Below are 27,773 nucleotides of genomic sequence, written 5' to 3' on the forward strand. Positions count from 1 at the left end.
AGAGATGGTTCTTGCTACGTTGCCCAGGCTGATCCCACAGTCCAGGACTCTAGTGATACTTCTACCTTAGCCTTCCAGGCAACTGGGACTACAGCTGCACACCACTGCACCAGGCTGTAACCTACTTTAATTTTCTCATAGGGTTTACGGAAATGTTGGTGCAATCACATTTAAAAATTGAGCTAAAATAAAAGCAAGGCCTCCCTAGTCTGCCTGTCTGCACAGCCCCACCCCCAACACAGCTTACCCAGAAGTTGTTACCACACTGTGACTGAACAACCCTGAGGTTTCAAGACTGCATCCCTTGGGCAATGTTTGGGCCAGTAGTTACAACCTAGCTGCTGTTGTTAACTGGCAATGCCCTTCTTTTCCCCCCTCATTCTTTCTAGAGTCCCTCCATGTTTACTGAGTGCCTTCTGCATTCCAGGGCTAGGGCTCCTGTGGTAAATGAGCTGTGAGTTGCTCCATCTGCAAAGGAGTTAGTGACTTGCAGTCTCAGAAAATCTGGGAACATGTCCGTGTAAGCACAATTCAGGACGCCCAGGACGGAGCTCCTGAGAGCCATACTGAGCTGAAGCAGAGAGGGTGATGTGGAGCAGCAGAGGACACAGGATCCTGTGTTATGGAATACTCAAGAGATGGGTGACTGGGGATGGGAGTGGACAGTGTGAAGCCAGGCAGTAGGACAGGTGGGGCACGCACATGTGTTATCCTTGGAGCCCCAGGAGGGTGTGGAAGAATTGGAAGGATGAGTGACAGGTCTGGCTGTGTGTTGGGGTGACCGCTCTGCTGGCGGTGGATTGCTTGGTGTCTGGGAGCGTCCAGGAGTGGCTCTGGCCAGTGTCACACTCTTGTCCTTTCCACTTTTCAGGAAAATCCCACCAGTGCCCAGGACCACATCACGGGTCTCTGCACGTGTTCCTCACTGGACAAACTCTGTGCCGACGTCACAGTGTGGGATCAGCTATCTTGCTGCAGCCACCATCTCTGCATCCCCAGTACTGCTCTTGTCCACCTGTGTTTCCCCAATTAGCAAATCGGTACCAGCTCATGGAACCACACTGAATGCACAGCCGGCCACCTCCAGGTTGATGGATCCTGTGTGCAGTACGCAATCCAGACAAGTGTCCTCTTCATCCTCATCCCCTTCCAGGCCCTCTGGCCTCTCCTCAGTCCCCTCCTCCCCCATGTCCAGGAAACATCAGAAGTTGAAATCCAGCAAATCTTTAAGGCACAAGCTAACAGCACTGACTGTCACAATGCCAGTAGCAGTGCCAGCGGCGGCTCAGGAAAGAAACGCAAAAGCAGCTCCCCACTGTTGGCCCACGCCTCCTCCTCCTCCTCCTCCTCCTCCTCCTCCTCCTGTCCTCCTCTTCTCATTCCATGGAGTCTTTTAGAAAGAACTGTGTGACTCGCCCCAGGCCTCTCTATGTGTCAGTGGTGACGTCTCCCCACAGCATCAGCCTTGACTGCGTGGCGAACAGAGCGCACGCCGCGGGCCTCCTGCACGAGCAGTCAGGGAGGGGCCCCCTGAGTGGGAGCCCCGCAGAGTCCATCAAGAGGATGAGTGTGATGGTGAACAGTGGGGGTTCCATGCTCTCCCTCGGCCCCTTCGTCCACCAGTCCAGCGAGCTGCCCATCAACTTACACGGCGGCTTCCCGCTCTCACACAGCCCCATGGACAGGCTCATAGGAAAGAAGAGGAAGTGCTCCCCGGGCTCTGGCGGCGGCGGCAGCAAACCCACCAAGGTCGCCAAACTGCCACATGAAGCATGCGGGCACCATCCCAGGGGCACAAGGACTGATGAACAATTCCCTCCTCCACCAGGTAAGGCGTGCACTGCGGCGCTTCCTGGCATCCCCCAAGGGTGTGTGGGTTGGCCTGTCAATGTGTCCAGCCTCATGGTGTCATGTTAAGATGCAAGAGCCGGTGGCCTGTGGGCTGGGACAGGCTGCTCTGTGGAACTTCTGGTGCCCGTGGGAGGTGCTCCCGAAGAAGGGCACCATGGGGTGTGGTCAGCAGATAGGGCAGAGTGGAGCTGGAGCTGGACCCCATGGAGGACGGGAGCGACCCTGTCCAGAGCAAGGGAGGCCCTCCAGCATGTCCCTCTGCAGAAAACCAGGCTGAGGGTAGACCGAACGAGAGGGATGCTCCGAGACTTCCAAAGGAAGTGCTTGTGATATTTGTCACCTGAAGCAGTTTCAGATACTCTGGTTAAATTTCACCCCGTATTTTCTCCTCCCTGTTTTAGAAGGAGGCAGAAAACCAGGAGTCAGCATGGCCATCGCTGAGGACTAGAACCCCATCACAGCTTAATAGAAAGAAATGGAGCTGGGGGTCCACTTGGAGTGGCGAGGGGTGTCGGATTCCCAGGTAACCAAGACTCTCTTGTGCTGTCTCTCTCCTCAACCTCATGCCAGGCGCTGCTGTCTCCTGGCCACTCCACCTCTCCCGGAGCAGTTTCTTCCAGCTTCCTTTGCGCTAACTTCCAGCTCATCTCTCCTCTTGTTATTTCATTCATCAGGATATCTCCTCACCCTGCTTATTACAGGAATCTCAGCAACAGTGCCCCAGAACCCTGACTTAAAATGTGAGGCTCTTCTTTGTTTTTCCTCCCTTGTTCGCATTACAAGCTTAGGTACAGGCTAAGACTTTTGTCAATCAGTGCCAAGGTACTTCTCACTGCGAACTCCCTCCAGCATTTGAGGGGATGAGCTGTGCTGGAGGCATGGGGCCAACACTGGGAACTTAAGTAGCCGCTTAAATCATGGGCTTGTGTCGTCTGGCTCTCTTGAGCTGGTGGGGGGCTCCTGCACAGATGAGAACTGCTTTCCCTTCCTGTTTGTCGCTCCTCCTCATCATTCATGAGGAGCAGGACAGCATGAGACACTCCCTTAAACTCTCCCTCTGGCTGCAGTGTCCCCATGGACTGTGGCCCTTGCAGGAGGGGTTGTATTGTCATCTCAGGTGAAAATTCCTGAGCATACTGGGTCTTCATTTAGATGGGGGTGTGGACTTTGGTGCTCCCACAGTGGCAGGCAGGGTGGCCCACCTCAGTGGAGCAGCTGCTCCCAGACACACTAACCCATTTCAAAGAGAAATTGCGAGTCTGAAATGGCATAGAAATTCGGCCATTTTTGTAAAGCTATATAACGTTTTGCAATCTAGAGTGGCCCACCTTTCTGTTGGCCAGGCTTGGCTCATGACCCGCCAGTTTATTACCTCTTTTACCACAAACCATCTAACCGTGGGCTCTTTTCTTAGAATCATTTTCAGCCAAAGATTGTGTTTGAGAAGGCCTTAACTCTGTGCCATGGAATACTTTCCTTGTACTGCAGGAATCCTAGGGGCCCGATGGCTAGTGATCAGAGGAGTGAACCCCAAGAAATGTCATTTCTGCATTCACTTCTCTGCAGGAGGGACCCTGTAGCATTCATGAGAATCTCAGAGGGACCAATGATCCCACCGTGCTTTAAAGATGGCCACTCTTATAAAAGTGGAACTTGCAAATTGCTGCTTCTCATGGAGCTGATTTTAAAACAGTACTAAGCTGCCTGTGAAGAGGACTGAGGTGGACATGCTGGCAGCCTTGGGGTCTATTCATGCCTCTCTCAAGGCCTCAAGCAGCCCTGGGAGGGCCAGAGGCCCCTCTGTCCCACACAGGCCCAGGCAGCCTTGGTCATGAACTGTCACACCTGTGTGATGGCCCAGTTCACCTGGGATTCCTTTTAGGACAAAATGAGAAAATAAAATCAAAAGAAAAACATGAGAACCTTTCTCTAGGCTGAAAAACCAGTCCTGTGTCCCTCAGCCAGTTTCCTCAGAGTAGGCCTTGAGAGTGGTCATGCCCAGGGACAGCGAAGTCTTCTGAGCTAAGGACAACTGTGTGGCTCATTGTCCCAGCAACCAGTGAACACTAGTGGCCTGTGGAATGTTCTTGTTTAGAATCAGGGGGCACGGTGTGCAGACACTTACTTACCTCTCATTTCCCCATCCCCTCTGTTTTGAAAGCCAAAGGCATGCCCCTGACACCTGAAAACAGCACAGGGAGGAATAACCCGGACACTCTTGAAGACAAGTTACACCTCCACTCAGCACTCTGGACTCCATGATACCTTTGAGTCTCTTCCCGACCTCCTGTGGGCCTCAAGGGTAACCCGCCAACCTCTTGTTTGAGTGAGGATTTCCCTGAAGCTGTGTCTGTAGCAGTGAGTACTCATAAAGGACACTGGATCGAGTTCAGCCACCGGATTGCTTTTATTAGTGTTAAAGTGCTCTGGACTGCTTGCTACCAATCTGTGAGAAGTTTTTGTTTTATTTTTTAACTTGCAGTATATCATGGAGCCACTCTCCGAGTAGATTGGCTGGGCAAAAGAATGTTTTGGCAAGAGCGTTACTGTAGACTCTTCTCCCTCCTCCCTCTCCCTGCCGGTTTCTCTTTTTCTGCCCCTCAACCCAACTTTAATTTTTTTTTTTAAACACCATCTTCTGGAGGTCAGTCTCCAGCAGGTAGGCACCTTATCTGGAGACTGGAGGCTCTCCAGGAGAGAAGCTGTTCACTGAGTGCCCCTCTGCAGAAAGGAATCTGGCTTTAGGTTTCCATAGCGATGTTCCAGGACTAGCATACGGATGCTGGCACCAGGCGTCATGACTCCATAGCCCAGTCCTTTGCAAGTAATTTGGAATAAGAAGCTGTGTGAAATTTCAAACTTACAAAATGGTTTGAAGTCACTGATGACCCAACAGCAAGTATAAACCTTACTGGAGACTTATTTTCATGGTACAGAAGCAATTCTATGTGATTTTTAAAAAAAGAAAAAGAAAATGCAAACTAGTTTTGATAATGGAAAACCAAATTGGGGGTGGGGTTGGGAAAGGTAAAATCAAAATGGGAGAAAAGTCATCTTTTTCCAAGATTTCCAAAGAGATGTGATTTTCTTATTAAGTTTTCATGTGAAACAGTCTGTCAGGCTGGGCTGATGGTCCTACCCCATCTGTTTTCTAAGAATTGCCTTTTTAAAGTGAAACCATTAGGATGTACTTCTGAGGGATCGCCCCCATTTTTCTCTGCGGATACTGTCCTGGGACTAAGTCTCATTTCCGCATCCACTGCTCCCGGCATGGTGTGTCCCCTCTCCCCTAGGACTACAGACGTTCCTCTGGATGCAGGTGGCCAGGGAGCAGACCCCCAGACAGGTGGAGTAAGAGTGTGCTTGCATTCCTGTTCAGGGGGTTCCTGTGGGCATGTCATGTTTCCTCGACGTGCCCTCCTTCCTTGGGTTAATGCTGTCATCTTCCTGACACTTTTGGAGCTCTCCAGGGTATTTTCTGTGGCACCCCACCCCAAAAGGAAGCTTACTGTAGTGAGACAGCATTGCTTGGGAGGGTGTCACTGGAGTTGGAGAACTAGCTGGGACCTTTTAACTGGTGATCGCACCACCACAGCTCCTGAACCAGACCCAAGGCCCTCTCCCTAAGAACACAGAGCGGCCAGACACAGGGTGACCTTTCCTCGGCTCTGATCATCACTCTGCACAGAGCCAGTCAGTGCAGCCACTTTTTCCCTCTAATTCTTGGGTAACAAACTTCAGTTTCAGGGAATTTTAAATCAACAACAGGTAAAATGCATAAATACTTGGTTACCAGCCTAATAAAGTGAATTGCTACAGAATTATTCTTATTATATAAAAAAACAAAGACTTTATGCAGATACTTAAGGGATAAATTGATGTAAAATATTGATTTTTTTAAGGAAGGGGAGAACAGTATCTTGTTCACTTATTATGCAATCAATCAGTAAATGTTTTTAAAATGAAACTATTATAGGAGAGCTAGTGAGGAGAGATGGATGGACAAGTTTGGTGTAGTTGGGAGAAATCAGCCTGGTTGTTCCATCCCGGGGCGGGAGGGAGCAGAGGCGAGAGGGCGTCAGAAGGTATCTGATCAGTTCCTTGATGACAAGTGCAATGGGGTATGGGTAGAATTTATTTTCAGAGCCAAGGGGACTTGATGGTTATAAATTAAGTTGCTTTTAGCAATGGAACTTGTAGACAGATCAAGTTGTTCCAAAAGATGTGAATAGGATCCACAATAGCAAGTTGATTCAGAATATTGTAGATACTTAGATTAGTGAGTGCTGATGATTTGATTTCTTAGACTGAGATTTAATTGAATTTCACTATGTCTCCCGGTAACACACACAGCATCAGGATTAGGAAATTAGCCATTTGGGATTCTGCCTGCCACAAACAGACCTATTCTAAATAGTGCTATTAAATTTTAGACTGTTCAAATATTTTATTTTCTCCAACAAGTACTTTTTATTATGATGAACAATTAAGACCATTTAAAACATGGGAGTACAAGTATTTTTTTGAATTAAATTTACTTGCAAAAACCAAATTTGCAGTGGTTGGGTTGTTTCTAGACAGACTTTGGTATCAATTTAAAACCAAGATAATTTTTATATTCTTTCCAATAGAATTTCATGACAACTTCTGCAGTTTTCTTAACCTACAAAACAAAAGTGCTGCAATGATGAACAAAGAATTATACAGAACCTACTTTTGTATCTTTATTTTGGGATTTTTTGTTCTATTATAAATATGGAAGTATCCCTATTTCAGAAGACATATCTTGTTAAAAATGAAGTGTGCATATTTAAATATGTATTTTTGCACAGGTCTTTTTTTCTGATATACAGTTTTGGTACAGTTGAGATCATCTAGTATTTATTTATTAATTAATAAAGTAAATACCTTTTTATAATTTGAAGTGGTTCACTGCCAAGCCAATAGTTCTAGAACCTGCCTCCTTTACAGTTCAAGGGATGCCTCTGTTCTGTGAAAGGCTCTGTCCCTTTAGTGTCTCGGGAGTGGATTCGTGCAGATGAAGTGGGCATAGCTTCTCCCTAGCTGCTTGATCCCCAACAGGACTATGTGTGACTAAGTGACACACTGCTTTTCTTTCTTAATGTTTTATGTGCGAGTGTGTGCATGTGTGTGCGAGTGTGGGCGTGCAAGTCCATGCCTTTGTGTGTCGACACTAAGCACACGTGCGTTATCAGTGTGTGATGTGGTTTAAAACAAATGAAAAAAACTGAAAGTGCCTGAACCCTAGTTTTAAGCTTAGACAGATTCTCTTTAAAAAGACTTGAATGTTCAGTTGAACTTTGGAGTTTGCTTTTTTCCACCTAAATATCGCTTCTAAAATTTTAGGGGAGGAGTTGAAAACCACCAGTGCTGGTCATTTTATAAGGTATTTTAAAACCAAGGCCTTTTGGGTCTCATAAATTCAACTGGCGATGGATTGCCCAGTGGCACCAAGGGTTCCAGCTCGTCAGCAACCAAACTTACATGACGTGTCCGTTTTGTTATTCACTCATGAAAGGCAGAGTTTAACATAGAATATTTAAAATATTTTGTATTCCAAAAATATAATACAAAGAAGTACCTCTGAAAACATTGAAAAAAATGTATAATTTGAAAAACGTAACTTATAAAGGCAGCTGTTTTCCTGCAAGAGTTCGGTTGCCAAGTAATTTCTTAATTCTCATTCTGTCCTGGGTGGGGGGAAGTCGGGCTTTGAAAAATGATTTTTTTAAAAGTTTCATTGTTTAGCAGAAAATAATCATTTTTACATTTTGTGCAAAACATTTTACATTTTCAGATCATTTAAATGAGCACTACATACTGTCAGTGTGAATGTAGGGCCTCGAAAGTATTTTGCTATGTTTTGTTTTGTTTTGTTTGAGCTTGGTTATAAAAGCAATCTCCTGTGTTAAAATGTGTGAATAGTTTGATAATTTGTACACATAATCAAGAGCATCTCAACTGAACTTTGTTGGCTGCTGTATAGAACATGAACAAATGTCAAGGGATAGAAAATTACTTTGGATATTTAAAGAGAAGAAATATATAGTCTATTTGTTTTATAACAAGTTTCTGTAAATAAAATAATTTATGCTACTTATAACAAAAAGTGCTTTGCTTTATGAGAAATTAGTTTGTGGAACAAACATATTACTAAATGGGCAATAAAATTAGGACTTCTCAATAAATAAGGTTGGCTGCATGAAATATTTGACACGTTTCTGCCTCGTGGTCCTGAGCCTTCCAGTCCAGTCGGACTTGTCTTGATTTTGGCGCTGGACACCTGGGGAAGCGCCTGTACTCTGGCCTCCTCCCTGCACAGGCCGGAAACCTCTGAGACCATAGGGCGTTTCCATTCCTGGGCACAAAGCTTTGCTGTGGGTCCTTCAGTTCCTGTGTAAACAGTGGGCTCCACTGTATTTTAGCCCTGCAGGTTTTTGAGGGAAACAGTGCGAGGCTGAGAGTGGAGAAACACACTCTCTGTGACAGGTAGTCAATGTGGTGCAGAGTGTTCTCCAGTCCAGACCTGTCAGGCCTCTTCTCTGCGTTCACACACTTCCCTTGTTGGTGCACTTGGGTATCATTCAAAGAACCGCATGATCTTTCTGGAATCTGGCCAGTTTGACCATTGCAAATGAATTGTTCTAGTAAATTGTTCAAACGTGTTGTTGTTGCTTAAAATAAGGGGGCAACTACATTAGGTAATGAAAGAAAATAAAAAAAAATGTGCATACCTTACTTGAGAGAATCAGGCTGGCATCAAACCCCTTGGCCCCATGGGCTCCCCAGTTCCTTCTTAGATCAACCAAGGATAGTTCAACTGTAGGACATTCCCTGTGCATATCACTTCAGGTGTCCTCAGACCTTCCAGGAAGAAGGTTCGGCCTCTCAGTCTCTTACCATATTTTCTTCCTTTCCCTTTCAGGTAACCTGTCCCTGAATCCCAAGACACCTGCTCAATTCAAGGAAGTTGGGGCAGCAGTTCGGGATCATGGCCTATGGAACCTCACCCACAGAAAACCAGGGTAAGGTCTGCATAGATGGAGCAGCAGGATGGAGGTGGGCAGAAACGCAGAACAATTCTTTGTGCAACTTGCTATGGAGCAGGGGCTGACGGGATTGGAGAAGGTGGGAGGGTCAGGAAGGACCTAGCCCAGGACCTTAGTGGTTGAGGCCTTTGTCCTCAGAAGCATATGGAATCAGGTTCAGATTAACCCGAATGAAAACTCAGAGCCCAGAGAGATGTGTGGCCCGGTTCCAGTGCTCAGCAGGTGCCGAAGGGACCAGGTGCATCTTTATTGGGGACTGTGGGAAGACGAAGGTGTGTGCAGGTCTCTTCCCGTGTTCCTTGTGTTTTCATTCTCTTGCCTCGACATCTGTTTACACTACCCCTTTGAAGTCCTCATCACATAGCTTTTCCATAAGCTGGGTGCCATGGTGTGCACCTCTAGTCCCAGCTCCTCAGGAGGCTGAGGCAGGAGGACCCCATGAGTTCAAGACAGCCTGGGCAACACAGTGAGACCCTTTCTCAAAAAAATAAAATAAGCCAGGTGTAGTGACCCACCACTGTAACCCCAGTGACTCCGGAGGCTGAGACAGGAGGATTATGAGTCAAAACCAGCTTCAGCAATTCGAGGCCCTAAGCAGCTCAGTGAGACCCTGTCTCTAAATAAAATACAAAATAGGGCTGGGGATGTGGCTCAGTGCTCAAGTGACCATGAGTTCAATCCCCAGTATCCACCATAATAAAATAATTTTCCCTTAAGGCAAGCCTAATGGGTCCTCTGTGTTCTCCTCCTCTTCAGCTTCCTTTGTCCTAAGAAACTCTTGATCCTGTTTCTAATGGTAATTACACCCATATTTGACCTTGTAAGGCTGTAATTGTTGGCACTTGCTATCATTTTCCACAACCAAAGCTGACTCTGTCAGAGTACCTCAGGAGGTGTAAGGCAGGGTCAGACTGTCAGCCACAGAAGTCTTCAGTGAAGGGAAGGATTGAGCACTTATGATTTAATAATTTTTATAAAACTCTCCACCACACAGGGCCTCTGGCAAGACTGTGGGAGACAGAACGGACAGGAGAGAACCTTGGGACAAACACTAGTTACAAAGCTCTTGTAATAATGCAGTAAGAGCTACTGCGTTTACAGAATGGCTTTGGAAACCTTTTAAAGGTGGAGCCTACAGGCCTTGATGTCTAATTAGGTTGAACATTAAAAGGAAGAGTGAGTTTAAGATTTCTACCTGGGCCAAATCAATGGATGAGCTTTACATACAATGTGTGACATGGTAACGGAAACAAAAAAGACATAATGGCTCTGAGCTACCAGTGGAAATTCAGGTTAATTTAGAACCTATGTTACCATCTAGGGGCGCTGGGTTCCTCATCTCCATTCAGCAAAGAAGTGAAGAACAGGATGCAGAGATATCAAGCAAGAAGGGGGCAGATTGAAAAGTGATGGAGATACAGAGATAGACTCCTGAGGAGAAGGGGCCCCAGAGTTGGACATCCGGTGGGGGAGTTGGGCCTGTTTTTTTTTTTTGTGGTCTCTGGATTTCCTCCTTTCCTGTCTCCTCACCTGTCCACATGCTCCTCACTGTTATTGATTGGCACCCCCTCTGTCCACATCTCTGTTGGGTCCCCCACTTAGGAGTATGGGTATGGAAGTGTCTGTCTGATTGGGTCCCCTGCTGTGTCCTGAGCACTTTCATCAGGCAGGAAGTTGGCCTCAGTAGAAGACCTCTCCGTGCTGCTTTGCTCTGGCACCGACCGCCTCACTTGCCATCTTGCCCTGGCTGCGTAGGCCCTCCTACACCTGCCTCTCTAGTTGGATGGAGCTCAGGAGGGAAGTGTGAACTGTCAGAGATGGAACTGTTGTTCACTTGTAGATGAGATCATAGGAGTAGGTGAGTTTACCTGGAGAAAACACACCATTTGTATATTTGGCTTATTAAAGTAATGCTCTGCTCTGGGTGCTTACTGTGCCTAGCATTGTACATACCGTCTCTCTCAGCCCTTACAGGCAGGACTTTGGACCCCACCCGTACTGAGGAGGAACTTCTCTATGGTGTCATGCCTGAGGTCTCACAGCTGGTAGGCAGAAGAGCCAAGCATATGATTCTGTTTCTATTTTGTGGTCCCAGACTCTAAGAATCATATGAAAGAAGTATATGATCCTGACAGATGCACAGACACATGACATTCCATCTCTAGAATTTCACAAGCTTCAAGCCCATCCCAGAAAGAGAAGACCCAGGATGAAGTCCAGCAAAGACAGATGGAGAATCAACACTACAGAGCAAAGAATTGGAGAGGTAAGGGAAGACAGGGAAGGGTGAGACCCAGATGGTTTAAAAAGAATGAGAAATTGAAGGCAGGTACAGTGGTGCACGCCTGTAATCTGAGTGGCGTGGGAGGCTGAGGCAAGAGGATTGCAAGTTGAAGGCCAGCCTTAGCAACTTAGCGAGGCTCTCAGCAACTTAGACTCTATCTCAAAATAAAAACTAAAAAAGGGCAGGGGATGTAGCTCATGGTGAAGCACCCCTGGTGTTCAATTCACAACACCACAAAAAAAAAAAAAAGAAAAAGAAAAAAACAGAAGTTTAGAGAGTTGACTCCATTCAAATTATCAACCCATTTAGATAAGGTGTTTTGGGTGTTTTTCTTCTGCCGTTTTCTCCAGGATAATGAGAAGGGCAGGTATTGGTTGAATGGAAAAGTTAGAGCTTGGGCAGGGAGGACGCCAAAGGATGAAGAGAGTGGGTGGGGAGTCGGCCAAGCGGCTGGGTACTGGAGGAGGACTGGAAGCATCTGCAGAACCTCGGCAGGCACTCAGAACATTGGTCACGGTACCTCCTGTTAAGTCACAGCTTCTGAGGATCAGGCTTGTTCAGTGATTGGTTCAGCACGGGGACTGCGTTGGTTTCAATATGGCCAGTAACTCAGGGGCTACCCTACCAGGGGGGACCCAGGGACCCCATCAGGGTGGCTTAGTTCTTCTAGGAATGGGCCAGGAGAGGGAAGAAAAGGTAGGAGAGGGGAAGAGTTCCAGGTTTCATCTGCAAAACTACCGGAACGCAGGTGCCCTGGCTCCTGAGTGAAACCTCAGGGCGTGGCTGGAAGCAGCCTGGAGGAAGCTGTCATTCCAGGGCACCCACGTCAGAGCACTTGGGCGGAGGAGACTGAGCCTGCGCTAGTTCTGGAGTGAACGGGCAGTGAGCTGGAGGTGTGGGATGGACACTGAGTGGGCGTTGCTGGGCTGAGAGGCCTTTGGAATGAGTGTGGATGCACAGTGGCCGGGGACCAGCAGTGGATCTCACCTTGGTCCCCAGCTTCTGAGGCCTGTGTGAAAGAACAGCTACTGATCCCGAGGGTGTCGGGGAAGCAGAGTCCTCAAAAGCCCCTTGTAGTTTGTCAGCATTGACATTCTGCTAAACTCTGGGAAAGCAGATCTCTGGTAACCTTGGACAAGGCGGGTTGTATAGTTGTCAGGCGCCACCTACTGGCAGTCTGGGCGAAGTGTCACTTCCCCGAGGCACCCAGGAGGGGAAGGCCACTCGATCACTGGCAAGTTGTCCATTTTCTTTTCATTTTTTAGTGCTTGTAGAGGGACAGCAGGCCCTTATTTATTTTTATGTGGTACGAAGGATCAAACCCAATGCCTCACACGTGCCAGGCAAGTACTCTGCCACTGAGCCGTGGCCCAGCCCCCATTTTATTTCTTAAACCCACTCTTCACAGGGACAGTTATGTCACTACCAGAAATTTGTGAATGACAGAGGGTAGCTGTCCCTTGACCATGCGCTCAGGGCTACAATGGCTCGGGCTAAAATGCAGCCTTCAGGAACACCGACCGTCACGCACACCTAGTCTCATGGCCCGGAAGTGAAAAGCAGTGGCCGCTGAAGCGCTCCTCGTTTTCTAGGTAGGGAGTTAACTCTCCCCCACAGCCGTCCGTAGGGGCACGAGCTGGCCAGCAGCCGTGAGCCTGCGCAGCATTGGCAAGGCAAAGAAGTATCTCGGCCCTCCCCACGTCCACAGGGGGACAGGGCAGAGAAAGAAGTAGAAAAAAGTCGATAGCGCCAAGGACGAATGTGGAGCGGGGAACTGTCAGCTGGTTTGTGAATGATCAGTGAGCTTCTGTTGACCAACTGTTTGCTCAGGCTGCCGGGAACTAAATGTGTTGGCATTCAAATCCTACGTGATGACAGGTGCTCAGGGAGCAAACTGGGCACCGTCCAGCCGTGTGGGTCTGGTGCAAGTTGGTGCAGATGCTGAACAAAGGTGATTTTGGGACTGTATATTTACATTCCTAAAAGTTTCTCTTAGTTAATGTGTTAAAAATTAACCTAAAGCTGTTATTTCTGATCTAGATGGCCGTCTGGACAGGTAGATTTGGTGGATAATCACATTGTATTGTATCAAGGTGAGAGAAACTAGCATTATTGCCTTAAAAAATAATCGCATGGTTCATGCTGGTTGCGCTTCATGGCGATGCAGCAGGGCTGACACAGTGAGGCGACAGGCTTCCGCCTCTGTTAGCTCTGGGCCTTAGCAAATAAACTCACTGGACGATGATCTTACTTCAAACATTTTATGAAGTGCCCTTCTTGTCTACAACCAGAAACTTTAGGACCTTTAGCAAGCTGTATAACTTGAAGCTACCAGAGGCAAGATGAAGGTCAAGAATTCTTTAGCCAGAGCGTCCCAGCTGCTAGATGCTGGGGCCACCGACCTTTACCCTCAAGTGCACGGTGTCGGGCAGTGCAGGGGAGGCAAGCTCCAGTGCCAGCAGGGGCCTGGCAGACAGGTCCTGCCAGGGACTCCACGGGCAGGTGGGCTGGGGCAGGCGGGGAGTATACACTTGTCACCCGCAGCTTGAGGAGCTCGAGTCCAGAGTGAGCCTCGTCTGCCCGTTTCCAGTTAACTGTTTCTGGGTGGTGGCCATAGATGTATTTTTTCATGAAAGCCCATCTGAAGGGACCAGTTTGCAGTTGCGTGGTGTCAGGAAGCCGCCTCTGCCTTCCTCGCTTGCGTCTTCTGTGGAAGGCAGCCATGGACCTGCAGCTGCCCTGCGAGGCGTCATCAGGGTTAACTCGCTGTTTACGTTAACGGGCCAAGAGGCTGAAAAACGAGGTGTGAAATGCCGTTCTGTGTAGCCTTTCCTTCATAACAACACAAGTGGGTTAAAACCATCAATCTGGTGATGTGTTTCTGTGCCCAGCTCTGTAACACTGGGCCTCAAAGACCCTATTCAGTCGCCTACTAATCAGTGCTTTCTACTAATATTAATGTGGTAGAAATACGTGGTTCTACTAGTAGTTGGTAGTGTTTCTCACATAAGCCTGATTATAACCCATTTTACAGATACAAATGAAGCCACCCGCCCAGCGTCAGCAGTGCGGACAAGTGGGACTACAGTGGCCTCATTTAAAATGACAGCTGTTGGATTCCAGTTGTATTTTCACCACCAAACCAGTATTCTGAGGTGTGACAGTATGCCTGAGATCTGCAGTGGACAGAGCAACTCCTGAACAGCGAGTGGCAAGGGCTGCAATTCTGCATTAAACCTCGACAGGCATCGAGAACATTCGTCTAGACTGTGAGCAGCGGTCATCTCTCTAGGGGATTACTTCAGAGCAGTCCCCCTTTGCTTGAATTTCTGCTACAATGAGCTTATATCACTTTCCATGACGAACCCGCTCCATTCCCAAAGTTGCACTTTCTGCTTTATCACCTCTGTCACCAGGCTTGGAGTTCTCAGTGTGTCTCCCACTGGGGATGAGTCTCCTACCTGTCATCCTCCCCTACTAATTTTAGGCAGATGGGCTAAAATGGTCAAAGAAAAAGAAAACCAAGCACATTTTGAGCAAGGAAGGAGAGAGAAGGAAGTTCTGGCCACTTTCCTCTAACGCCACAGGGACCCTCAGCCTTGATGGAAAAGCCATTGTTGCTGTGTGATCACATCAGGCCAGTAGCTTTACTGGAGGGAGTTGAGGGAAAGGTTATTTAAAAAAACTGGCAATCTGATCTTTTTCCCCTCTAGCATGTACTGCTAGCAGTCAATTGGCTAAAAAGTAGGATTCTGCCATTGTATTTATTTATTTGCAGTAATGGGGACTGAATGGTAGGCAAGTGCTCTACCCCAGTGCTTTTTATTTTGGGACAGGATGTTAGTAAAAATTGCTGAGGCTGGCCTCAGACTTGTGATCCTCCTGCCTCAGACTCCCAAGTAGCGAGGCTCGCACACATGCAGCTCTTCATGCCGCTCAGAACGGCTCTAATTCTAAACAGACATAGGAACACAGTAAGTTCTCAACGATAATTCATTGGAGTTAACAGACTGCATTTGATGATTTTTAGGATCTGGGGTCTTGTTATGGGCACTTATATTCACAGTTTGTTCAAGCAATTATTAAGGCTATATAGCTAACTTAGAAATCCATAGATGGGTACTCGGAAGTGCTTTAGGCATCCAACTAAGCGCCTCTTGTCCACCTCAGCTCTGGCTACGTCACTCCACACAGCATTGCCATCTCCCTTGTGAGATTCTGACGGTAGCCACTGTCTCGACTTTTAAGATAATGCTTCTGATATTTTGCCATTAAGTATCTTGTCATAGTAGGATTTTTATTTTATTACTTGACTTACAGAAGAGGTGTTGATTATGAGAAAATGTCAGAATTAGTTTCAAATGAGATCATCAATGAAAAAGCATGCCCCTGAAGAAAACCAAAACCCCCCTGCACTGGAGAACACCAGTGGCCAAGATCAGAATCATCTTTCACCTGGGCCATGGCCTCCACCTCCCTTGACCTGCTTTCCCACCTGCCCTCCTGCCACCACCCATCCCACCACGGCCCAGTGTCACCTCCAGCCAAGTGCTACAGTGACAGTGTGGAAGGTAAATCAGGTCATTTCTCTGCCTAAAAGCTCCAGTGGCTTGCTGTCTGTCTCCCTAGGTATCTGCATGTTCTCTCTCTTGTTCTCACTGAAATGTCACCTTACAGAGAGGCCTTCTAGAACACCCTGTTCAAGAAAGTCCCCTTCACACCCTTGTCCCCTTTATCTGGTTCTGTAGTCCTATCTTCACAGCATCAATCCTTGCCTGACACAGAGTTTATAACTGGAAGACAGATAAGGATCTCCCCACTGCTATTACTGTTTGGGGAGAAAAGATTCATTTTCCTAATATATGCACAGGAGTCCTTAAAATCTATGCTTGTAAGTTACATTTGCAGCTTCCTAACGAGGGAACTTCTCATCTTACGTGGTTACTTGTTTGTGAGAGAAAGCATACACAGTTCATCATACTAAGAGGGTGACAGTTTTTTCTTTCCAAGATCAGGAGGTGGTGTCCTTACCCTACCACACTGATGAGTCAGAACCTAACCTGGGTCCTCTGCCCTTGCCTGTGACCATTATACCATGTTCAAATGACATAAAACACTCTTCGTTAATGAATCATTCAGGTGGCATTAGCATTATAGGACTACCATCCTTATGTTAATCCTTAAAAGCAAGTTATGTATAAGAAAAAAAGTGAAGCAACGCTGCAGTGTTTATTTTATAAGGTGGGCACGCAGTGAAATAAGCTATAAAAATTCCAAGTAATTATCTCAGAAGAAAATCCTTTGTTTAATTGATTTTACATATTAATTACTCTGGAAAGTTTCTGAACTCTGTTTAGTAGCAGATCTCCTTTCTTGATAGTTTCTTGGTACTGCCAGTTCTTGCTATCAGGTCTATAAATAAATACAGGAAGAAAGTGAATTATTTACCAGCCACATTTCTCCACGACAATCCCTGGCCTAAATTTCTAAGCCACTAACAAATGCCCCTTACTCTGTGCACTCTACCAATTGATGCACAAAACAGAGTACCTGTTGGTTTCCACTATTTCATTCACTTTATCAATTTTGCAGTGTAGTCTCCCGGCAGCAATGAATCTGGAGAGTTCCCTAATTGAGAGAAAGGTAACCCAGCATTAGCCTTAGAAAGAAAAATACAAAATGCTCTTAAGCTCATTATTCGGTGGTCTTTCCAGTAACCTCCAGCTTCCCTTGCAGCCTGAGCTGTTACTGCACAGGCAGCACTTTTGAACTGTCCCTGGTGTACTGTTGGGTTTGTCATCTACCAGAATAAACATGACCCTGAAGTTTATAGTAAAGGGACAAGTGTCAAACAGTGAAACCATTCCTATCAAGTCTTCGCAGCTACAAGAGTACCTGGGGGAAAAATGAGTAGACTATTACACAGTTTGAAACAAAGCTCATGATCTGCAGCAGCCTTTACTGAAACAGTTCCGTCCCTCTCCAACACTGTCTAACCTGAGCCTAAGGAAATGTAAATTGCCACACAGTCCATTTTGTAAAACAGGGATTTTACCTAAAATGTAAGCTGAGGGAGGGTGGGAGGAGACACCTACTAGAAATTCCAAGAGGTCAAAAATTTAAAATGAGGCCTCTGGAGGTAACAAATGGAGCTCGGTGGCTTCTGGAGATGATCTTAGAAGAAAATCCCAAACCACCTGCACTAGGGTCCGCTGGCCATCAGAAATGTCACATCAGTGCATCCTCCTCCACCTGGGCCTCACGCTGCTGCCCCCAACTATTCACTGAAGGATATAAGGCACTGAAGAGGGGACAGCCTGACCAAGACCACACAGCTGTCTAGTGGCAGAGCTGGAAACAGAAGCCAGGCCCAGCTGTTTCTCAAGCACTGCTCATGAGAAGCCATTCCTCCCGACTCAGAAAACCACTCCACAGTGCCCAGCCTAGTAAGCAATCTTCTGGGCCATGGTTACCAGACTGGGAATTCAGATACAAAACAAAACAAGGGACACCAGTATTTAAGAAACAAAATTATCATCACTGTTTTTTGTTCTTTCAAAGGAAGAAAATGAGGGAATGACTCGACAGGGGTTTAGGTCAGGTGTATACATTTTATCTCAAAACAGATCCTGATCTGCTCATGTCGGAAACTTGCTCTGACATGGTTGAAAAATAACATAGCTAGCTCTGTGATAAGCAAACAAAACAAAAGGTTAAAATCCACTGGAGAATTAAAGAATGACAGATTACGAAGAACATGGTCTTATTTAAGTGAAATGTGCCTTCGCTGTTTGTCATTGTGGACCACTGAAAACTGTACCGATGATTAGAGGACATGAATACCACAGATACCCCAGAAAGAAACTCCTCCACGATCACCCAAGCCGACAAACTACAAGGGAGGCCCACACAGATAACCCTCGAGCTCACGCGCACCACTCCCCCAACCATGCCGAAGTCACCCTGGCACACTCTGTTCCTACGCTATCCAAGCTCATTCCCTGCTGCGCATCCAGAAGTCCACAGAGCTAACTCTCGACTCATCTGAGTGACCCTAACGTCTCAGACCTGCCTTGTGCGAGGTATGGTCCCTAGAGCACAGCAGCACTTTCCTATCTCTACAGACCCCTCTACCTGTAGTCGCCTGCTCCCTCCTGCGACTACAGCGACAGTAGTTAAGACAGGAACAATACCAAACGCAGAGGACTATTTGTTGAATCACTGATTCATTCAAATGCTAAGTCCTAAGTTTAATTACTATTTTGGCCAGAAACCTATGATAAAATGTAAAATACAGAAACCTAAGGTAAGACACTAGTTGTGGTGTGACTATCACAGAAGATTGAGGGGACCTTCAGTGAATCACTTCTCTGCACCTTGCTCTTCCCACCTGTCAACAAAAGGGGAAGACTGAGGAAGACAGATGACACATGTTTGGATATTTGGAATTAAATTCTTGATGTGGTCTTTTCCTCTTAAAATACAATGCCCACAGACAAGGTAGGAATTCACACACTGGAAGGCAACTGTAAAGCCAACTGACATGGTGTTATTTACACTTACTGATCAATGAATTCCACGCCAACACCAAATGCTTCTGCCATGTAGCCCAGGGTCAGTGACCTGTATGACTCCAGCAGCTGGCTGTACGCGTGAATTCTCATTTCTCTCACGTAGTATCGATAGTGAGGAGCAAAAAGCCAGTCCTTTTTCATTCCCTGTTCCACAACCGCTGCAATGAATTAGATGACAAGTTATCAGAACCTACCTTCCAAACAAAGGGATTAAAAACTAAAGCAAATGAGGCCAAGAGACAGATTCAGTCAAGTAGAGAATTTCTCTCTGCCCTTCCACACCATCCCAGCAGTGATGGAAGCAGCAGCCGTGATAAAGGCGAGGCCAGCTATGGACACGTCACACTCATGTGGCACCTGGTTATTGGACATCACCTATTAAACAGAATCCAGCTTCTAAAGGACCATGTCCACAGACAACGAAGTAACTATGGGGAAATTCTTAGGCCCTTAAGAAAAATTCATTTTAGAATTAAAAATTCTAACAGTGATACAAAAGACTAGAAACAAGTAACAAAACAGAAGCAGTAAAGGGAAACAGTGATGAATCCCATCGTCAGAAATGTAAATAGTCAACAAAAAAAGAAAAAGAAAAAATATGCAAATAGTCTAAAACACCCTGTAAAGGTTTGATGACAAGTGATTTACAAGAACTAGAAAGAGTTCTTAAAACAGCTTTAAAAAAAAAAAAAAAAACAGTAACTGTACACATGATAATGAGCAATCCACACAAACACAAGTTTCTTTTAATATTTACAGTGAGGATATGCCAAGAAACCAGTTTCAAAGGATAGAAACTGATGAATACGACAGTCTCAGAATGACAAGTTTTAGGAAGAAAATGAGAAGACAGCGGGACGAAGTCCTCCGTGGACGGGGGTGGACAGAAGATGGCTGTGCTGTGCTGAGCAGACAACAGACAGCAACGTGAATAAGGAAAGATCCCGTGGCAGGATGCGCAGAGCCCAGCCCGGGAACAGGAAGGAGGGCAGACTTGAGAATCCGAGTGGGAGAGCTGCACAGCAGTGAGCAGGAGAGGAGGAGGAAGCCTGTGTCTTGAGCAAGGTGGCCAGGATGGCAGAGGACACCTTAGAGGTCAGCAGCTCCCAAAGCCATCGATTCTACTATACCAGGACGACCCCTGTTACTGATTTAATCAATGCACTCAAGTGTGCCAACACCATGCTGGTGTCTGGAATATGAAGGGAAAAAAAATTTAAAGTATAAGGTCTGCTCCCAAAAATCCTAGTTAAAGAGGAAACAAACTAAGAAAGAATGACCAAACAGTGTGCTAGGCTTTAACAACTGGAGCTCATGGCTGTAAGCAAAGGAAAAACGCTCAACACAACCAGTCTTCAAAAAAGTGCAGATCAGAAGCACAGTGAGGCCGCACTTCACACTCACTAGGATGTCCAAGATCAAAAGACAAAGTCCACGTTTTGTCCAGAGTCAAAAGTGGGAAACTGGAAGCCGCCCACATGGCTGGTGGGAACGTCAAATGGTGCACCTCCTTTGGAACGTAACCTGGTACGTCCTTTAAAAGGCAGTTATCATATGACGTGGCAATTTGAGACTCCCAGGTGTAAGTACCAAGAGATAAACACATGCCCACACAAAACGTACTCAAGTGTTCACTGGCATGTAAAGTAGCCAAAAAGTGGAAACAGTGTACACATCTATTGACTATAATGACTGAACAAAATGTGGCATATTCATACAACAGACTCATTTGGCCATAAAAGAAAATGAAGTAATGATACATGCTACAACATGGACGAACTATGAACGTGTTAGGCTAAGTGAAAGTCATCAGGCACAAAAAGCACTTATTCTGTGATTCTATGTATGTGAAATGTCCAGAATGGACATATTGACAAAGACAGAGTGAACAGAGGTGGCTGAGGGGGAGAAGTAAATAATGAGTTCAGACTTCTTTATGGGGTGATGACATAAAGGCATTGTTGAATTTGTGTTAATGGCCACATAAGTTTGTCCAAATAGTAAAAACGACTCTGTTGAACACCTTAAAATTGTCAGCTTTATGCTGTGAGACTTGTATCTTACTTGTTAAAGAGAGTATAAAAAAAACATCCAGGAATGAGAAGGAATTTGTTCTGAGGAAAGGCTCCATATTTGAGACCCACCCCCAACCCCCTGCAAGCACAGAAAAGAACAACTCCACAATACAACCTTGTGTGCAAAAGCAACCATGTGTACGTGTGAAGGGGCGAGGCCAAGTGAGCAGGGACTCGTGCAGCACAGCCCTGTTCCTACGTTACATGCGATAAGCAGCAGGAACTCTGAGAAACCCGCCGACTTGCAAGCATGGAGAAAGTGCTTGGCGCACAGCGGGCCGAACCCCAGGGCAAAAGCAGAACGATCACTTGTACCCCCCACGTCCCATTTTTCACGACCGTGATACATTTCGACAAGCACTTTTACTTGAGAACATATCACTGCCATAGATTGCTAAGTTTTAACGAAATCATTTGCAAGGTGATTCTTCTTTCATCTTAATTGTCATTAGTCAGAAAACAAATGACCAGGAAGGAAAAAGGACTGGAGGAGAAACCAAATTTGTGTGGTCAGGATATCTGTAAAGTAGCTTTGAAGAAACATAAAGATTTTCCACAGATTATGTTCTTAAGCTACAACCCCTGAAAATTATTTGCAGTGAGTACAAAGCTTTAACAATTGCCTACAGAATAACCTGTCAATGAACTCGAGGCTCAATTCATCTCAACGCAGAGACTCCCTACTCCCTCAGCTCTTTCCCATCCTAGTCACCCCTTCCCATCAGTCACGCATTGACTTAGACCCCCTGTAGGCTAACGGTGCGGAAGCTTCCTAGTCAAAAGGCCAGATCGTATTTTTAGGTTTTGCAAGCCACACAGTTCCTGCCACCACTTCTTTTTTGGCAGTACCGCTGAGCCATACCCCCGGCCCTTTCCCTTTCATTTTGAGACATGGTCTCCTTAAGTTGCCCTGGCTTGTCTCAAACTTGCCACCTTCCTGCCTTGGCCTCCCAAATAGCTAGGATTACAGGCGTGTGCCACCTCACGTGGGCCTCTTTCTCTATTCTTTTAAATAACACTTGAAAAATATAAAAATCAGGGCTGGGGCTGGGGCTCAGTGGTAGAGCGCTTCCCTTGCATGTGTGAGGCACTGGGTTCGATCCTCAGCACCACATAAAAATAAATAAAATAGAAAAATATAAAAATCATTGTTATCTCCTGGCCTACACCTCAACAGACCACAGCTTGCTGACCCTCCTCCCAACAAAACTCGCAGAAAATATGTCATATTGATCAAGAACCTGTGGTTATCGACGCACAACATCTTTCCAATGTGTGAAAAGTTATCTTTGGTTATTTGCCCACAGGAACAGAAAAGCTAAAGGCAGATCACCAAAACGGGCAACTCCATCCTTACCTAATGACTGGAAGAAAACGGAGTAACGACATTCATAAAGTGAAAAGAGGTACTGCCGAACTGCTGGAAGACTGTGCAACACTTCAAGAATCTCTGCTCCCTTAATGACCTAGGTATTAAAAAAAGTAAAGCTTACGCATTATGCTTATGCTTTTGTGTACCGCAGTCAGAGAAGCATGGATGGTCCTTTAAGAGTCAGGGATCAATCATTACCTTCTCCCTGAGGTCTGGTCTCTCTAAGGCAATCATGCTGACGTAGACAGTGTAAGTCACAAACGTTTTGTAATCCATGAGTTCGTAGGAGGTAAATGTCGAAACGGTGTCGAGAAAGAGCTCAGCTGCCTGTTTGAAATCTCTAATGGCCACACAGTAAAGACCCTGATATACCTTCAGGCGGTTTCTCCGGTCCCAGTCTCCTCCTTCTTCTATTAAGCTATTAAATAAAAACAGTCGAGGTCAAACGTGGAAACAGACAATGCTACTTTTTGAAACTAAATGTATTGTTGCTGTTATTAGGAATTTAACCCACGGGCACTCTACCACTGAGCCACATCACCAGCCCTCCCATGCCCCCATTTTTCTTAAATTTCTGAGACAGGGCCTTCCTAAGTTGCTGGGGATGGCCTAGAACCTGCGATCCTCCTGCCTTGGCCTCCTGAGTTGCTGGGATTACAGGCATGCACCACTGTATCTGGACACTTTTTAAATTTTTCAAAGAGAAAACAATAGCCAGGGATATAGCTCAGTTGGTAGAGTGCTTGCCTTGTAAGCACAAGGCCCTGGATTCAATCCCCAGCACCACAAAAAAAGACAAAAAAAAAAAAAAAAAAGAGAGAACAATAACTTGAACAAAAGGATATATTTTAAAGAAAGTATCTTACTCAATAAGCACAGTTATTTGACCTAATTTAAGAGCTGTAAACAAAAGACGCAAGTTTCTTATATCAATGTCTCATTAATAGCACCATAATTTAGAGGAAATCTATCCCCTCTCCTTTTAAAAGTACCTTTTAGCTTTTTCTGTGTTTCGTGTGATGAGATCATTATCCATATAAAATAGACCAATCCGAAGTAGATAGAATACAATGTCCAGGCGGTGACCCAGGGCCACGGTCTTGTCATATGTCTTTCGAAAGGCAGTCAGAGCTCCTTCCTGTCAAGAAAGCCAAGGGAACAGACAAGGGAAGTTTACAAGTTGCCAAAGCTACCAGCTGTCTGGGATTTTCTTCAGAAGAGCTGGGGCAGTAAGTAAAAGCAAGAGGGCCATGAGTTGATCGTTGCTGAAGCTGTGCAGTAAGTACAACTTAAGTAGCTTTATGACACTGTTCTGTATAATGCAGCAAGGATGTTTATTACACTATTCTTTCCACTTGTATAAAGCATAAGAAATGCCTAGCATACACACCATCCTAGAAAATATAAGACATTAATAACTTAAAATTGTAGTATTCACTGTCTCTTGTATGCAATGTTTTTTCCTTTAAAAACTACGATACGCTACTTCAAAATAACTACTATACATTAGTAATTGTCATCACTTGAAAGCCAGTGGGGCACCGGAGTTGTGCTCAGTGGTCGAGTGCTTGCCTAGCATTGTCAGGCACTGGGTTTGATCCTCAGCACCACATAAAAATAAGTAAATGAAATTTTTTTTTAAAGAGGCAATGCGAATATTATCTTATGGAACTGATTATTAAAACGCAAATGCACATGTAAATGTACAATCCTACTTGAAGCACTGTAGAATAAAATGAGTCTATTGGTAAGAAAAGAATATGAATAAAACAATTTGTTTACACTTGGTACTTTTCAGAACATGTCTAGCTGGTTTGTCTTATGTAATTTATTACTTCATAATTTCCATAAACTTATAACAGAGGCAATTAAGACAGCAGTAGGTATACCTAACACTCAGCTCTTGATATGTAAACACCATGCCCCACTGAAAAGAACCAGGGATCCTAGGAGAAATGGACAATTCCAGGTATGGACAGGGAAAATAACAGGCGAGTTTGTGAAATGTTCTTGTATCAAAACATAAGGAAGAAGGAGATGGGGATGAAGCTCAGGGGTACGGCGTTCGCCTGAGGTCCTGGGTTTGATACCCAGCACCACAAAAAAAAGCACACCAATGATATCCTGCCGAAAGGACAAAGAAACTATCTTGAAGGAACCTCCACTACAAGTCAGCAAACTGAGCATCGTGAATAAAGATGACAATCAGTGGCTAACACAACAATAAAAACCCACTGAGGTCATAAACTATTTAGTAATACGTAATAAAATAACAACACCCTATAGGAGGGAAAAAAACGAATGTTCTTTTTGGAAGAATGCTACTTAATAAACAGGAAATACAGTGTTGAAACAAAACCAGTTCACATGTCCTAGTTGAAATTAAAGGTCTGAATCAAATCACTCAGATGTGATGATATAGGCCACGGTTAACCAAAACTCTTTAAAACCATACACAAACATAACCTAAAGGTAGACACAAACTATTATTTTTAAACCTTATTATATATTCCAAATTTTGACCATGAACCAGTGTCATCATTAGAGAGGAAAAAAAAATCCTTGTTTTCAATGAATAAAAGCTTAACATTTGTGTCAGGTACAGGTCTAAGCTCTTTGCCTCTATCCTTAGCCAGCTGAGTAGAAACGATCATTATCCCTATTTTATGGATGGTAAACTGAGGGTAAAATCATAATTACTTGGGCTGAAAATAAAACCCAGACAGTGTGATCCAAGACAGCACACTATTTCATTCTTCTCACTGACATGTCATCCTGGACCCACAAACTTAAAGGGGTAGTACTTAAAGTTAAGGACATTCAGAGCCCTTCCTCTAACATTACACAACTAATTTTTTTTTTTCCCCTAAATCCGGTACTGGTGAGTGTTATGTAGACTGGGCCACACAGAGTAAAATAAAAATTGCTCACTAGTCCTGCAATTTCCTTTCATAGACTGACCAATACCTCAGTGAACCACTAGCTTATACATACTAAGGGACAAATACAAGCATGTTTTCTACTGCAGCCGTTTGTTAAAAACAGCTGAAACGTGTATGTCCATGAACCACCGAACAGACACCCTATGGCATATTCCACAGTTGACGATTAGGCAGCAGGTAACCAGAATGAGCGAGATGTCATGGGATGTCCACTGAAATACACCAGGTGGAAGGGTAAACAGGACTGCCTAGTACACTAGGACTCCACAGAGGTCAAAAGAGTTCAGTGCTACCCATTTTCTACAGGACAAATACATGCTCGAAAGTGCACAAGAAAAATACTAAAAGCTTATCTCTGAGGATGCAAGGAGTCAAAGGTCAAAGTGGGCTGGGCTTGTGGCTCAGTGGTAGCCCTCCTGCCTAGCATGTGAGGCACGGGGTTCGGTTCTGAACACCACATATAAATAAGTGAATAAAGTAAAGGCCTATAATATCTAAAAAGATAAATAATTTTAAAAAATGGTTAAACAACTACAACACATACTGAGCTTCAGTTTCTTACAAGGAAAATTGTACACATTTTTATAACATATCAAAACAAATACTTTTCAACCAAGTGAGAACAGTGAAGTAATGAGATTGACCCCAATTGTGTAAAAGCAGTGAATAAAACATCTCTGCACGTGCTCTTGTAGTTAATGACAGTGAGCTCCATGTGCAGGAACACACTGGCATCTGGAGTAGGTCATGAGGCTAGTGTAAGACTACATTTTTCATTCATGTTTGCACTGACTCAGGAGCTCAGGTGAACTTGACTGCCTTTGTCTTTTTAAAGTTAATATTTAGAATGAGATGATGTCAACGCAGAACAGTCCCCACGTGGAGATGATACTAAACAAAAAGGGGCGCCCAGCCCCGCTCACCTTGTCGCCTATCCGACACAGGTACTCAGCTTTTGCCATCATTGCATCCCGAATCTCACTCTCCCCCAGATTCTTCTCTGCATCCTCCAGCTCCTCATCCAATCGCTTCAGCTCTTCTTCATTTGCCTTCTTCATCTTATTGAGGAGGTCCATGTCCATCTGCCAGTCGAGGGATTTGCACAAGGCTTCATAATAAGGAGCCATGTCTGAAAGCCCAAAAGAGGAATGCAGGAGTGGGTCACCTGGGACTCTAAAGGCGGTGTCTGCCCGCCTCTATCCATGCGGTTGTCGCCCACCCGTCTCCTCCCACTCCGGGAAAGGAACCTGAGACCGCGTGGCAAACCACTTGGACAAAGGACAAGTTTGCAGGTGGGGGCTGCACGGGCCCATCCTGACTCCTGCCATCCTCCCAGGTCTAAAGGGAGGGCGAGCCTCTGCGCTGCACGGCTTCAACGCAAAGGAGGAAACTCGAGTCTGCAAGCAGGAGACGGCGGGAGCCTCTCTGCACACGCTCACAGGCTCACGTCCAGCCACAAGCGCTCAGGGCTGGGAGGACGACAGGAACCGGACCCAACCTCCGCTCCCCGGGAGAGCTTGGCTGACAGGAGCAGCCGCCCCGAGCCCAGCACCAGGCTCCCCGCAAGTCGCCCTCGGACAGAAAGGACCCCAAGCGGACCCCGCGGAGCAACGCGCGGCCCCCCGGAAAAGCCCTAAGGGACAGAGGGGCGCCAACGTCCTGTGCTCCGCTGCGGAAAGGTCCGCGGGCTGCGGGCGCAGGCGGCCAGGCCCAGGCCGCTGACTGGGCGCTCCCGGGGCCTCACTGTTGTCCCTGACGGCCGCCATCAGCTCTTCGCGCACCGCCGCGTCTCCGCGGTGCTCCGGCAGGCTCAGCAGGAAGCGCAGCTGCGCGATGCGCAGGTCGGGGTTCTTGGGCAGACCCTCCTCCTCCAGGTTCTCCAGCGGCATTTCGAAGGTAGCAGGAACCACCGAAAGCAAGAAAGCCGGCTCCGAGGCGTTGCAAGGACGGCAGCGGAAGCAGGAGGAGTCGACCAAGCCCCCAGCCGCCTCCGGCAGGGCTTCCGATCTCGCCCCTGCCGCCTCTGCCTACAGCGCCCCCTCCTGACACCGCCGGGAACAACTCGCCCGCCTGAGCACCTGAGCCCTCCTGTGGTCACTAGTGGCTTTTCCTAGTTCAAAGGGCAGAAGCCGGAGTTACTGGACCCAACTTAGAAGTTCCAGGTCGTGAAACTTTCCTCCCTCCCCTTTTATCTCTTTGGGAATTTTTGAATATATAAGAACAATAGATAGTCACAATGAAAACAACCAGTCAAATTTGTCAGGTCCTTTCTCATCATTTTCATCCTCTTAAGGCTCTGACATTGTAGCATTAGCCATGTGTGGGCATGTGATCAACCAGGTCATGCAGTAGTTTTGTAGCAAGGCCTAAGTAAAAACCCCTAGATAAGCCAGGCAGGGTGGTACACGCCTGTGATCCCAGCGCCTCAGGAGACTGAGGCAGGAGGATGGCGTGTCCAAAGCCAGCCTCAGCAACTTAGTGAGATCCCATGCAATTTAGCAAGACCCTGCTTCAAAATGAAATATAAAAAGGCTGGGGTGGTGGCAGCGTGGTTAAGTACCTCTGGGTTAAACCCCCATACCAAAAAAAAAAAAAAAAAAAAAAA

The 27,773-nt window shown here is 46.0% G+C and overlaps 2 protein-coding genes and 1 long non-coding RNA gene across 3 annotated transcripts in view; 2 read left to right on the forward strand and 1 right to left on the reverse strand.

The window, feature by feature from the left end:
• Nucleotides 1-5,296, forward strand: part of Atxn7 (ataxin 7) — a 293,750-nt gene extending 288,454 nt beyond the window's left edge. The window contains 7 exon segments of the mRNA XM_047530550.1: nucleotides 872-1,236; nucleotides 1,239-1,351; nucleotides 1,354-1,760; nucleotides 1,762-1,828; nucleotides 2,526-2,544; nucleotides 2,547-2,591; nucleotides 4,013-5,296. Coding sequence (XP_047386506.1) covers nucleotides 872-1,236; nucleotides 1,239-1,351; nucleotides 1,354-1,760; nucleotides 1,762-1,828; nucleotides 2,526-2,544; nucleotides 2,547-2,591; nucleotides 4,013-4,113 — 1,117 coding nt within the window. The 3' untranslated portion in view covers nucleotides 4,114-5,296.
• A 5,751-nt stretch (nucleotides 5,297-11,047) lies between these two features.
• On the forward strand, nucleotides 11,048-22,858 carry LOC124968855 (uncharacterized). The gene is made up of 4 exons (XR_007105870.1): nucleotides 11,048-11,187; nucleotides 13,246-13,298; nucleotides 14,240-15,776; nucleotides 22,162-22,858. It is a non-coding gene; the product is annotated as an uncharacterized LOC124968855 (long non-coding RNA).
• Psmd6 (proteasome 26S subunit, non-ATPase 6) lies at nucleotides 16,487-27,135 on the reverse strand. The gene is made up of 8 exons (XM_047531688.1): nucleotides 26,913-27,135; nucleotides 26,092-26,297; nucleotides 23,219-23,364; nucleotides 22,425-22,644; nucleotides 22,212-22,320; nucleotides 18,769-18,937; nucleotides 16,756-16,833; nucleotides 16,487-16,617 (listed from the first exon to the last, which is right to left on the reverse strand). Exons 1-8 carry the CDS (start codon nucleotides 27,055-27,057, stop codon nucleotides 16,521-16,523), a joined length of 1,170 nt encoding a protein of 389 aa, XP_047387644.1. The 5' UTR covers nucleotides 27,058-27,135; the 3' UTR covers nucleotides 16,487-16,520.
• Between the last annotated feature and the right edge of the window lie 638 nt (nucleotides 27,136-27,773).

Source organism: Sciurus carolinensis, chromosome 17, assembly GCF_902686445.1.
Source record: "Sciurus carolinensis chromosome 17, mSciCar1.2, whole genome shotgun sequence".
Taxonomy (NCBI): Eukaryota; Metazoa; Chordata; class Mammalia; order Rodentia; family Sciuridae; genus Sciurus; species Sciurus carolinensis.

What these genes read in the sequence shown, in the direction of transcription:
- Psmd6 (XM_047531688.1), bottom strand. Translation starts at nt 27,057, where the DNA reads ATGCCGCTGGAGAACCTGGAGGAGGAGGGTCTGCCCAAGAACCCCGAC. An exon ending in GGCGGCCGTCAGGGACAACA is followed by an intron (nt 26,298 to 26,912) that starts GTGAGGCCCCGG and finishes TTGGGCTTTCAG; the next exon opens with ACATGGCTCCTTATTATGAA. An exon ending in AACACAGAAAAAGCTAAAAG is followed by an intron (nt 22,645 to 23,218) that starts GTACTTTTAAAA and finishes TTTATTTAATAG; the next exon opens with CTTAATAGAAGAAGGAGGAG.